At 34.2% G+C, this 13996-nt stretch overlaps 2 protein-coding genes across 4 annotated transcripts in view; one reads left to right on the top strand and one right to left on the bottom strand.

The window, feature by feature from the left end:
- The window catches only part of LOC126880112 (cyclin-dependent kinase 10), a 40786-nt gene extending 28647 nt beyond the window's left edge, over positions 1-12139 (bottom strand). Inside the window, exons 1-2 of the mRNA XM_050643809.1 lie at positions 11936-12139; positions 11764-11882 (exon numbers count right to left, since the gene is read on the bottom strand). Coding sequence (XP_050499766.1) covers positions 11764-11882; positions 11936-11960 — 144 coding nt within the window. The 5' untranslated portion in view covers positions 11961-12139. The remainder of the gene's footprint in view (positions 1-11763; positions 11883-11935) is intronic.
- A 405-nt stretch (positions 12140-12544) lies between these two features.
- LOC126880113 (protein TFG-like) overlaps positions 12545-13996 on the top strand; it is a 33486-nt gene continuing 32034 nt past the window's right edge. The window contains exons 1-2 of one of the 3 annotated variants that reach the window (XM_050643810.1): positions 12545-12687; positions 12738-12933. In XM_050643810.1, coding sequence (XP_050499767.1) covers positions 12744-12933 — 190 coding nt within the window. In that variant the 5' untranslated portion in view covers positions 12545-12687; positions 12738-12743. The remainder of the gene's footprint in view (positions 12688-12737; positions 12934-13996) is intronic. The other 2 variants (XR_007696417.1, XM_050643811.1) reach the window with 2 other exon arrangements.

Consider the following 13996-nt stretch of genomic DNA (forward strand, 5'->3'; position numbering starts at 1 on the left):
AATGAAAAGCCCTATTCTTTCATTTTTCCGACACATTTTTAACAAATATTTGTTATTTATAGAAAAAGACAGCAAATACAAAATAAGTGTAATACAAAGTGTGATACAAAATAAGATTGATGTGATCGTTCATGGGTATGGGGCTTTTCATCGATTGTCATTTGTTTCGAGCTTCTGGCATGTGTCACATAATATTAATATATCTACGCCATACGTCTTTGGTTTGAATCATTGTTATATACCAATAACGTATGACGTAAATATATTAATATTATGTGACACATGACAGAAGCTCGAAACAAATCACTGTGAATGAAAAGCCCTATTCTTTGATTTTTCCGACTGTATATCACAGTGACTATTTAAAAACCTTAAGGCCCTATCAAATGAAGTATTGCAGGCATAATTGGTAGCATGAAAGTTTATATGAAAAAGTTCAAAAGATCTTAGTCTATGCTGTGGAATATTGAAGCTTATTTTACTTAAAAGTTCCGGACATTGAATTACTTAAATTATTTAATAATTTATAAATAAATACAGAATCAAACTGAATTCGTCTGTTATAAAGTGTCGTTAGATTTAATATATCTAAAATTACTTTTTTGTCTATATTTGCAACTAGAATTCCCATTTTGTAACAATATAAAAACTTATTTTGAACTTTCTCAATGGAATTGATATACTGGTCATACATAGGACACCAGACTAGCGTGCCATATTCTAGTTGAGAGCGTACAAGAGAACAATACACAACTTTCGTTACATCAATTGGGAACTCACTACAGTTTCTTAATGTAAATCCAAGAAGTTTAAGACCTTTCAATGTAATCTGTGAAATATGGTCATTGAAATTAATGCTTTCATTAAAAGTGATGCCAATGTCTCTAACTTGATTTTTGTATCTTAAGTTAACATTATTCATAAGATAGTTGGAGTCATATTGTTTATTTCCCCTAAAAAAACTGATATAATAGCATTTATCGATATTTAATGTAAGATTATTCTGTATACTCCAGTCCCATAACCTGTCAATATCCTTTTGCAACATATGTATGTCAGCTACAGATTTTATATTTCTATATAACTTTAAGCCATCTGCAGAAAGTAAAACTGATGATTCAAGATTATCAGAAATATCATTTATAAAGAGATTAAATAGTAATGGTGAACAGTGGCCTCCTTGGGGGACACCTGATAAAACCTCAAATGATTCAGATAGGAAATTAAATAGTTTCATCCTTTGTTTTCGATCCTTTAAAAAACTTGATATCCATTCTATGGCCTCCTTAGTAAATCCTAAATTTAGGAGTTTTGCAAGCAAAATGTTGAAATTGACTCTGTCGAAGGCCTTGGAGAAGTCAGTGTAGACTGAATCTACTTGTTCCTTCCTCTCCAATGCCTCCAACAGATCCATTTCATACACTGCCAAGTTAGTATTAGTGGATTTCCCAGCTACAAAACCCATGTTGAACTACAGATAATAATTCTTCTTTACATTGCCAATATAGTTGATTGTATACTATTTTATCGAATAACTTTGGTATTGCTGATTGCTTAGAGATACTACGATAATTTTTTACATTATTTTTGTCACCAGCTTTAAAAATAGGTAGCTTTCTTTCCATCTAGCAGGAAAGGAACATGTGAGCAAAGATAAATTAAACAGTAGATATATTGGTTTGGATATTGTAAATGAACAAGGTTTCAAGAAATAATTTGGAATATTATCTGGTCCCGTTGAAAAAGAGTTTCTGAGTTGACATATGGGGTTCAAATGGGGTAGTGAAGCGCAATACAAGATGCTGTTTCCAGTTAGCATCTCTAGCCTCTCCTACTCAATTCCTATCCCCACCTCCACGAAGTGCGGCTTGGGCTGCACGGGTGAACCCTGGAGAACCTGAGCAACCTTACCGGAGATTGGGTAACCAACCCCAGTGGAAAGTAGGGTCAGGGCTGACGAGGAAGGGAGAAATGGTCCTCCGAAAAGGGGGTTGGGCGATAGGCCAGTAACCTATTCTTGTAAAAAAGTACTACTACGAAACCTTCAGATAGGCCTCGGAATGGACGGATATCAAGACGACGACTTTGGCAACGGAATATGGAATTTATGCTGGGAACATGGAATGTCAGAACGCTAAATAGACCAGGAGCACAGAGGGTCCTTCTACACGAACTGAAAAGATATAAAATAGGAATCACTGCAGTACAAGAAACTAAATGGTTGGGAAAAGGTATCCGAGACACTAAAACACACACTATACTGTATAGCGGTAAAGATGAAGGAAATAAAGAATTTGGAGTAGCCTTTATCGTAGATAATAAAATGAAGCACCTGATAACAGATTTTCAAGCCATCAATGAAAGAATCTGCAAGCTTAGGATAAAAACGCATTTCTTTAACATAACCCTTATAAATGTACACTGTCCCACAAATGAACAGGAAGAAGACACTAAGGTAGCCTTTTATCAAGATCTAGAACGAATCTATGACTCAATACCAAGAAACGACATTAAAATGGTGATAGGCGACACAAACGCCAAGATCGGAAAAGAAGAAGAGTATATAGGGGTAATAGGGAAACATAGTTTCCATAGAGACACAAATGAGAATGGTCAGTTTCTAATAGATTTCGCAGCTGGAAAGAATATGATTATCAGTTCGACATGCTTCCCACATCGGGACATACATAAGGGCACTTGAATATCACCTGACGGAAACACAATAAATCAAATAGACCATATACTGACTGAAAAAAGAATGGCGACGAGTATATTAGATGTAAAAAGCAGACGTGGCGCAAGCTGTGACTCAGACCATCTACTAGTGCAGACACGGTTTAGATGCAAAATCAGTCGACAGGTAAAGGAACAATATCCAAAACAAGAAAAACTAAACTTAGATAACCTAAAAGTCCCTGAGGTACAAGAAAGATTTGAGAGAACAGTTGATGAAAAATTACTAGAAGAAAACAGAGCAGACTCCACAATAGAAAATCAATGGAACACCATAAGCAGTATCATACTAAACACAACGAAAGAAGTCATAGGTACAAAGACACAACGGAGAGAAGAAAAATGGTTCGATGAAGAATGCAAACAAGCTATACAGGAAAGAAATGAAGCACATAATAATTACATACTCAGACGTACTAGAGAGAGAAAAACAGAATTTGAGAACAAAAGACGAAGAGCAGATAAACTGTGCAGGCAGAAAAAGAGAAAGTACGAAAACCAACGGATACTAAACATAGAGAGGGAGTTTAAGGAAAACGAAACACGTAGTGCATACCAACTTATTAAACATTTAAGACAGGGATACAAACCGAAGACTAGCCTCTGCAAAAATAAGAAGGGTGAAATCATTAGCGATATGGACGAAATTAAGATAACCTGGATGACATATTTTAAGGAAGTATTAAACAAAGGGGCACAACCACCATTACAACAACAGAGGCAGCAGCAGGCACGGCAGGAGGTACAACAACAAGAGCTGGGGGAAGATGGAGAAGAAAATGAATTAACTAGACCCCCAACGCTAGAGGAGGTCCAAACGGCAATCCACATACAAAAAAGCCATAAAGCACCGGGAATAGATAAAATACCGGCAGAACTACTCAAGCAAGGAGGAAGGAATTTGACACAACAGATGTATCAGCTAATACGAGAGATAGGGATAGAAGAAAAAATCCCCCAACAATGGAAGAAAAGTATAATCTGCCCTATTCATAAAAAAGGAGACAAACTGTTGTGTCAGAATTATAGAGGCATCTCTTTACTTTGTTCGGGATACAAAATATTCACAAACATCCTTAATCGAAGACTTCAACCTCTCACGGAAAAAATCATCGGGGAATATCAAGCAGGGTTTAGGCAAAATAGATCTACCATTGACCAACTATTTACAGTTAAACAAATACTAGCCAAAGCATGGGAATATGACATGGACGTTTACAATCTCTTTGTAGATTTTAAACAAGCCTATGATTCAATAGATAGAACAATTCTACCTAATATATTGGAAGAATTTGGCATACCATCAAAATTAATACGACTAGTGCAAATGACAATGACAGAAACAGAAGCACAAGTATGTATTCAAGGACAGATCACTGATGCGTTTACGATAACGCAAGGACTGAAACAAGGCGACGGACTGGCTCCAACGCTTTTTAATCTTGTTCTTGAATATGTAATTAGACGGTTGACGGTAAGCGGAAATAACATACTTACAAACAAATCTACCCAATTAGCAGCATACGCGGATGATATAAACATAATGAGCAGAACAATGAATGCAGCGGAAGAAACCTACGTTGAGTTGAAACAGAGTGCAGAAGCAGTAGGGCTAGCAATAAACACAAATAAAACAAAACTACTCATACAAACCAGATCAAATAGACCGGCGCAACAACACTTTATTGACGATATAGAACATGTGAATAGATTCACGTACCTAGGAATGGATCTGGTTGCAAGCAATGAAGAAGAACCGGAAATAAATAGAAGGCTTGTGCTGGCAAATAAAGCCTATTTTGCGATGGGCCACATATTCAAATCGCGAGACGTACACCGGAAAACAAAACTCCGGGTATATAAAACAATAATCAAGCCCATAGTAAGTTATGGCTGCGAAACATGGGTGGTGACACAAAAATCTGCCAATGCATTAGATGTGTTTGAAAGAAAAGTATTACGTAGGATACTGGGCCCAATAAGTGAAAATAACAACTGGCGAATTAGGTATAATAGAGAAATATACGAGCAATATAGCGAACCAACTCTAGCACAACACACTAAACTGCAGAGATTACGGTGGGCAGGGCACGTGGTCCGCATGTATGAGAGTAGAATCCCCAGAAAACTGCTGAATGCAAGAATGCAGGGAAGAAGACCTGTTGGAAGACCTAAAAAGAGATGGGAAGACGAAGTCGATGAGGATGCCAGGAACTTTCTGGGAACGCGTTCATGGAAAAGAACAGCGGTAAATCGAAATGATTGGAGAAGCTTATTGAAGGAGGCCAAGGCTCGATTTGGGCTGTAGTGCCATTGGATGGATGGAGTTGACATATACCATCATAAATATCAGAGATTTTAATAGTATACAAAGAAATATCTGCACCTGAACATGAGTCCGCTTTGGACAATCGGCATGTGGATGAATCATATATACTAGCAAAATGTTCAGCAAACAAGTTAGGGACCATTCAAGTATTACGTAACGCAGGTTTGGGGGGGGTCAAAAATCACGTTACGTAATACTTGAACGATCCCTTAGCTATGTTTTGGGCATTATCTGCCATTTGGTTATCAAGGTACATGTGATTTGGAACATTGTTTGATTTTTTTTTATTATTAATGTATCTCCAGAAATGTGCTGGATTATCTTTCAGGTTGTTACCAACACTTTTGATATAATTAGTGTGACATTTATTTATTTATTTCAATGGTAGAACCATTTACAAAAAAAATACAAAAAAATAGTAAAAGTAAAAGTAAAGATCATGTACAAAAAACATAAAAAAACTGTTGTACTGTGCAATGGTGAGGCCAATCGTGGAATATGCATCTTGCGTCTGGTCACCCGCCTATGAGACATACAACTGTAAGATTGAAAGGATCCAGCACCTATTCCTTAGGTTCGTCGCATTCAAAACAAACCGTAGAGACTGGAATTATATGGATCTTGAACTAGAACTTAACATTGACACCTTATCAAGCAGACGGAAAAAGAAGGACATGTACATGTTGTATAATATTATAAATTCAATTCACGACTGCCCTGAGCTCCTGGAGGAAGTAGGTTTACATATTCCCTCCAGAATCACACGTTCAAGATCTACGTTTCATACTCCCATCAGCAGAACTAACTTCACTGCAAATTCTTTCATCTCGAGGGTTTCTAGACAGGCAAATGCTTGCTCCAATTGTGTGGATTTCTTTGCGGATAGTTCGCGATTTTTAAAAACGCTAAAGGATTGCACCCTCTAGTTTTATGTTCTTGAATATTTTAAACTTGTGATTATGTATCTTTACCTGTTATTTTTACTTTTTGACTTGCTTTATTGTCGTAGTGTTTATTGTATCTTATTGTATTTTACGTATATTTGTAATATTTATTTATTTATTAACGGGATAAACCCAATACATACAAAATACAATAAAGCAGAGCTTTTGTCATAATAATGAAAATATAAAATTTAGATACATGTAAAACTACAACTATAAAACACAAACATAAAAAATAAAAAAGAATATAAATTATTTGTAAATGATGAAAACAACTGAATTAACTATAACAGTTAAATCTATTTAATTTTTAAATTCAAAATTCAAGACGCCCGAGTTCTTGTTTAATAGAGGAAACTGAAGAACCAAACAGATCTATTACATGACTAAACTTGTTTCCATACAGGGCCAATCTACTAATTGGTGCATATTGACCATAATTTGTAGCATGTCGTTGTTCCCTGAATATTTGTGGATTTCGTGTCAATCTAGCAGGTATATTAAAGTATACAAGACTTATCAATTCTTCGGAGTTAATAACACCAGAGATAATTTTGCGAAGACAACAAATATCCAACATGACTCTTCTGCGTTCAAGAGTTTTGTTAGTTCTTCATATCTTCTGTAATGTTTTATTGCAATGAGCTTTGCTCGTAAATATATATAAATAAATAAATAAAAAATCAACGAATAAAAGACAATTAAACAATAAAATTTGTAAAATAACACAGTATATCAAATCACAGAAGATGAAAAATATCACATATTTAAATCATTAAACTCCCAAGCTGCCTTTAGAAGATATTAACGCTTGGACAGAATGGATCAAGTAGCATGTCATTGCAAAAGCTGAGCATTCTCGGCAAGGGAAAATGACGAGCATACTCAGTCCTATGAAAAGGAATATAAAAGAGTGCAGTGTGTCGAGTTCTATGTATTGTGTTTAAGTACACATCCAATAACGAGGGACAATTAATAGCATTGTTTAGAATTTTAAATAGAAACAACATATCCGCTCTCAACCTGCGGTTCTTCAGTGTAGCAATGTTAAATTGAGACATTATTCCAGAATAATCTATGACGAAATTTTCAGTATTTCTTATATTAGTATGTGCTTTATAAGCTAAAGATCTTATAAAACTTCCGCTGAACGCTCTCCAATCCATTAATGTAGAGATGAAATGGAGACCAAACAACAGAGCAGTATTCAAGTCCTGAGCGCACCAGAGAGCAGTACAATAATTTGAATACAGTAGGTGAGAGATCATGACTGTTGCGATAAATAAAACCAAGATTGCGAAATCCTGTTTCCTTAATTTTAAGATAATGGCTTCTAAATGTCAATGCATAATCCAATAATTCACCCAAATCTTTAATCTCAGTAACTGAATCCAAGAGTACATCATTAAGAACATATATATTAGCTGTTAGATTATTTATACGACCAAATGAAATACAAGAACATTTAGTCGGATTTAGGCTTAAACCATTTAGTTTCGACCATAAACATTATTAACATCATCTTGTAGGAGATCTCTATCTGATATATCATGTATGTAACGAAATAACTTAAGATCATCAGCAAATAGTAGAAAGTGTGAGTTTTTGATAGCCTTACCAATATCGTTAATGAACAAGTTAAAGAGCAAGGGACCACAATGAGACCCTTGTGGGACACCAGAACAACAATGGAATTCTTTAGAAACATAATTGTTGATACGAACTTTTTGTGTACGTCCCATCAAAAAGCTTTTAATCCAATTAACAATGGGTTCACCAAAGCCAGATGCATGAAGTTTATGAACCAACAGGTTATGATTAACCCTGTCAAATGCATTTGAGAAATCAGTATAAATGCTGTCGACCTGAATCTTATTCTCAAATGCACCCAACAAGTATTGTTGGTAGTTGACAACAGTGGCGGCTCGTGGTAATTTAAGGAGGGTGTTCAATTAAAGAATATAATTATACAAACGGTGAATAAGCACTGCAGGCGAAAAATTTTTGGGGCCTTGCCAAAAGATTTTCTGTAAAATGAAACCTGTCTTTGACCCGAGTAGTCAGGATGTCACACACTTTTTTTGTTTTGTGCAGAATATGATATCTACTGAATGATGGCGCTTCTTCGGTGGTGAAGGTGGAGGCAGAAGTTACGAATAATAAAATGGCTTTGTCAAAACTGTTTAAAAATCCATTTATTTTAACAGCATCCAAAGACTGAGATTGAAATTATAGTTTTTCTATATTGTTCAACTTTAAAACAATGTTTAAATTTTTTGTTTCTTATTGCACATTCTTGTACCAAGTTTATCTCCGGCCAAGTTAGTCCATTCTTTTTATAAGAAGTCGATTTTCAAAACTATTTGCATTTTCTTTTATAAACTTCACTGAATAAGGCTCCACCATCCTAAAAAAACTACCTACCAATATTGTATTTAATAAAATCCCACAACAGAAAATGCCAAACTGTGAATCGAAATGCTTCACCCCAGTCTCTGTGTGCTGTGCACAAATCGTCAATGTTTTAAGATAGGAGAATCCCTGGTCCACGGATTTAAGAGCTCTCGTTCTTCTATAGGGTTACTGTATAGTGGCTGGGTTCAATTTGAATTCTGCACTTACCACGTGCATCTAGCGTAGCGGTGTTGTGCAAACAAATTATGTGATTAATAAATACAATTATATTTTAATGATACTATGATATTTATGAGATTTAAGAAAAAATATTTTAATGATATTTATGAGATTTTTAAAAATGTGTATTTTAATGAAATTTGATTGGGTGTTCACTGCACAAGTGAACCAATGGAGAAACCGCCCCTGGTTGACAAGGTTTGTTACAGTTGACTTTCTGTTAGAAAAACCATGTTGCTCATCAATAATTATGTTTCGGCAAGCCCAGGTAAGATTTATGGATACCAATTTATCTAGAAGTTTTGGCATTGCAGATTGAATAGTTATACCTCTATAATTATTTACACACTCACGATTGCCAGATTTATAGATAGGTGTAAGAAAACTATTTTTCCAATAATGTGGAAATATAGATGATGACAATAATAAATTGAAAATTTGTTGTAAAGGTTTACAAAGGGAAAACATACAGTTCTTAATAAGTGCTGCAGGTATACCATCAGGCCCTGAAGAATATGTAGTTTTTAAACTCATAATTCCCTCAAAAACATCAGTCAGGCTAAATTCCAGAGTTTGGATTTCTACATCTTTGAGTTTCTACTTTACATTTAGATCGTAAGTCAGAAAATATTAAGTAATCTGCATCAGACTTTGTTTGTAAATATTTTTTGTGACTAGTTTTCTTTGAAATAGTATTATAAACCTAGTATTATAAACTTGCTATCTGTGTGTCCTTGGTATATGGTATTGACAGATTCACAGTGAATTATGTAGCATTTCATTGAGGATCTAGGTGGTAGATAGACTGCACCAATAATGTAATGTTGATAACTTAATATTCATCAGTGGAGTTACAGCTCTTTATGAGCCAAAGCCTTCTTCTGAACAATCCTCCATTTGCCCCTGTCTCTGGCAACTCTTCTCCATGCTCCACATATAATTGTTCAATGGTATTATTAGGAGAGGGAATGAGTTTTGACCTAAATCTATCAGCTATTGCAATAATTACTTCTTCACCCCGCTTTTTAGAACTTGTTGCCATGCTCCTGTCACAACAATGCATATTATAACCACGAAATTTGATTTCATGTTCTAAAAACTCATCACTACACCATGATTCAATATTAACTGTAATATCATATGGGCAATTTAATACTGACATCTCTAACTGCCGAAATCTTGTTCATAATCCTCCCATATTATGAAAATATGCTGTTAATGGGGCACTATCCTATGCACTTTTGGAATTTTTCCCATTGGGATGTCTGTGGTTACCATTGTGAGAGTGGGTATTAGGTTCTTTTATGATTTTATGAGTCCCATTTATTAGTTGAATAACCAGATCTGTCTCACAATTATCTCTTCTAGTTTTCAGCTCACTCTGTACTTCTCTCAGTGTTTTTTGTTGCAGTATGGTTAGATCTACATTAATCCTAATATCATTACCCAGAGATCTTTGGCGTTTCAAACACTCAACAACAAACTTCTTATCTGAAAAAATCACCTTTAGCAGCCTGGGGCTGCTTTTTCCCACATGTATTGATTTGAAGTCCTTTGTGTTAATAGACATTTTTTGCAGAGTAGCTGTTATCATAAGGTTATCATGATTTATGTGCTCTTTTACATCCGTTGATTGTGATTCAGCTACATTATGATGAAAATTATGAAAAAAAAATGGAAAAACTGTTGATTATAGGGATCGAGGACAATAACAAACAAAGAATGCCAATAATGACTATCCATGAAAAACCAAAGTATTTTCGAAAATATGCAATGGAATGGAAATACTGATGGATCTACTGAAGATGTCACATTTCAAGAAAGCTGAGGATGGTCTGAAGATAAAAAATGGTTTAATTTTCATAATATGAAAATGAAAGAGGAAACAGCAAATAGGAAACGCTGATGAGACCGTACGAAATATCCTAACATATTAAAGGGAATTGTTGAAAGAGGTGGTTATAAACTTGAACAAGTGTTTAACATAGACGAAACAGGACTTTATTGAAAGCAAATGCCTGATCGCATGTATATTTCATAAACTGAAAAATCTGTGCCTAGTTGTAAGGTGTAAAGAACGATTAACATTACTACTTAATGCAAATGCCACTTTTAATATATTTTTGTCCTGAAATCCAAGGCCTCTTAAAGGAATAAATAAAAATCAATTACCCGTCATATGGATATCCAACAAGAAAGCTTGGACGACCAAGGCTCCTTTTGAGCATTGGTTGAAAAAGCACTTTTGTAGAGAAGCGAACAAATATTCGTGAGATAAAAAATGTTACATATTTAAAAATTTGGAACCGATCCCATTGAATTTGTATTAGAATACTTGATTCCTTATATGGCTTTTCGCTTTACAGCCAAGTTCCGTGGAACATATCTAGGCCATAAAGCGAGGTATGGGTGTAATCTTAAATAATTAAACAATACTTTACACTTTAGTGTACAACTGTAAATCACACACCTACACTCCAGTAACGCATGCTACAGAACTACACATTTTACAAAACTTCAAATATCTGGTTGAACTGGTTGTGTGGGCATTGATAGATGTTTTCAAACTAACAGCTTCTTTCAATGAGTGCATTCAGACGACCTTAGCTGCTGACTGTAAGCATAAATTGGCTTACGGCCGGTTTCACAAGGTAAAGTTAACTTGTGGTTAAGAGATAACCTCAAAATTACCCCAAAATATGCGTTTCAGTTTCATAATTGGTACCCTTCTGGGTATACCCATAAGGGTAACCCACTCCAACCTCTCCACTCCAACCTCTGGTTAAAAATTCTGTGAGTTAACCATACTTCGTTGTTGACCTGAAACTAAAACGCATATTTTGACGTAACATCTGGTTATCTCTTAAACACAAGTTAACTTTACTTTGTGAAACCGGCCGTTAGTGGTTATATCCAGCGGTAATAGGGAACGCTTAGTAAATCTCTCAGCAGCTCACTTCCAGTGGTATCATCTGACAGCTACCGCTTACTCAGCTGTCCAGTCGCTGAGGTCATCTGAACGTACCCATTAAATCGTTCACTTGAAGTATATCAAATTTCACCGCCCTTAAGCCATTCCACAATATAAATTACTCTATGATATCAAACAAAGCCTAATCTTACCAAGTCGGCCTCAGGAATGTTCATTTGTTTACCAGTCAGAAATGAGGTGAGAATACCCTTTTTCGTAATAGGAGCAAAAGGTTCGGCTCCATTTTCCGGCTCCTTGGATTTTTGGGGTGCTGAAATTAATATTAAATTAAGTACACGCTATCATTAAAAGAAAAACACTTACATTTTCTTAAAACTTCTGTGGCCATATTTACACAGATTATTTCAAAAAACTATATAATCTTCATGCAATAAAATTAATGCTTTTATTTCCTTTAAAATATATTTTAAGGTTAATAATAATTAATAATCAAGAAAAAGAAACCAAGTTTGTTTTTGTCAGCGTACCAACCACAGTACCAACCGGAATATCTTTGTAGTGGCGACAATGTAGGAAATAATAGCAATTTCTCTTTATTTCGTCAAATAATCAATGACTGTTTTCAGTGACGTCAGACCAAAAATATTGAATTTTTTAAATGAAAAACTTAAATTAATTGATTTAATTGTATCGCAAATTATATAGTGGGAATAAAAAACACCAATACAGTCTATAATGCATTATTATAGCTGATTGATCTCATAGAAAAAGTAAATGCTGATAACTTTTTCTATTTATATCCAGACGAAAAGACTATTGCTTTGATTCTTATGATACAGATGATATATTTGCTTATTCTTTGTTATTATTAAATCGACTTTTACTAAAATTATAAAGATTATTGTACATTCTCATTTGTAACTAAATTTCACGAAAATGTGCCTAATGGCTTGATTCGATTTGACACCGCCGGCGTTTTTGACAGCGCGTAAAAAACTTTTTGACGTTGCGGCTGCATCTTGTGTTTTTGTCCATTTTTAATCGTTTCAGTCACCTTCCCCGGATAAATTGTAGACTTTTTTGCTCCTTTATACACCTAATCATTTAATGAAATTGTAAGTAGCTTCATTTTGCTTTTGCGTAAACTACATTTATTCCATTTTAGTTTAAGATGGAGATCAAAAGTGACTTGGATTTGAGTGGTAAATTAATAATTAAGGTACAACTAGGAGATGATATTAGGCGAATTCCAATCCACAACGAATCTTTAACTTACGATGAACTGGTTTTAATGATGCAGAGGGTATTTAGAGGCAAATTATCAGCGAATGATGACATCACAATTAAATACAAAGATGAAGGTACTTATGCAAATATAAAATTGGATTAATGTACATTCTTTGTTTGTCAGAAGCTTCTGACGATTTGTGTTAATTGTTAATTTCTAATCCAGATGTTGTTTTTGTTATGATATGCTGTAGTATTTCGTAATTATTAACCAAATTGGGATTTAGTACAATGGATGCCAGATTTTTTAATGAATTTTACAGTTAGATTTTATTACTCTTTCAACTATCTTATTGTAACTTGCTTATTATCAACTGGTGTTTTATAGCACTAATTATGAAAGAAAATCTTTAAAGATGTATAAAATTTATAAGATATTACAGTCCTACACAAAAAATAGTCAGTTTATGGTTAATTTTCAATGTTTTCCTACATATAGATTATTTTAGTTTAAATAGATAAATAAATTTGCTTTGCAGATATCAGTAGTTTAATCAGCAGTTATTTGCTTTATCAGTTTCCTTTGTGAAACCTAATCAGAATGAATTGTTATAAGAAAATGAATAATTTTTGAAAAAAACTGACTTTTCATAAATATATTGTATGTAGATCTTTTATTGAAACATTTCCACAACATATAAGATTATTTAGGATTTTTGATTCTATATGTAATAAAAAAATGTTTTGACTTAAACATATTATAGATCAGATGTTCAGCCAAGTCTTAAAAACTATTTTTACTGCTAAAGAGGGTTAAAGGTTAAAAACTGTGTATACAAGTAGTTAATTATTTATTTTTATGTCCCATATGAGGGGTGTAAAATCAAAGTCGCCAATCTCCCATTTCCATAATTTTGGGAAACCGCGAGAAACTGTAGAAACTAGCACAATTAAATTAACGCAATAAAACTAATAGGAATCATATAAAATTTGGTTTGTGATCGGATGTCCAGAAGGAGGAGCTTAGAAATTAGTTATTTTCCTTTTTTTAAATATTTTTGTTTGGAGATTGCCGCTTTTGTTTGCAATGCTAGTAGATTGACTGATATGAAAATGATCTATAAGGATATTACCAGTTTTGAAACTAATTAAACATCATTGTGCCAGTTACTTAGTGAAGAAAAATATATTTTGATA

This window comes from Diabrotica virgifera, chromosome 2, assembly GCF_917563875.1.
Source record: "Diabrotica virgifera virgifera chromosome 2, PGI_DIABVI_V3a".
Classification (NCBI taxonomy): domain Eukaryota; kingdom Metazoa; phylum Arthropoda; class Insecta; order Coleoptera; family Chrysomelidae; genus Diabrotica; species Diabrotica virgifera.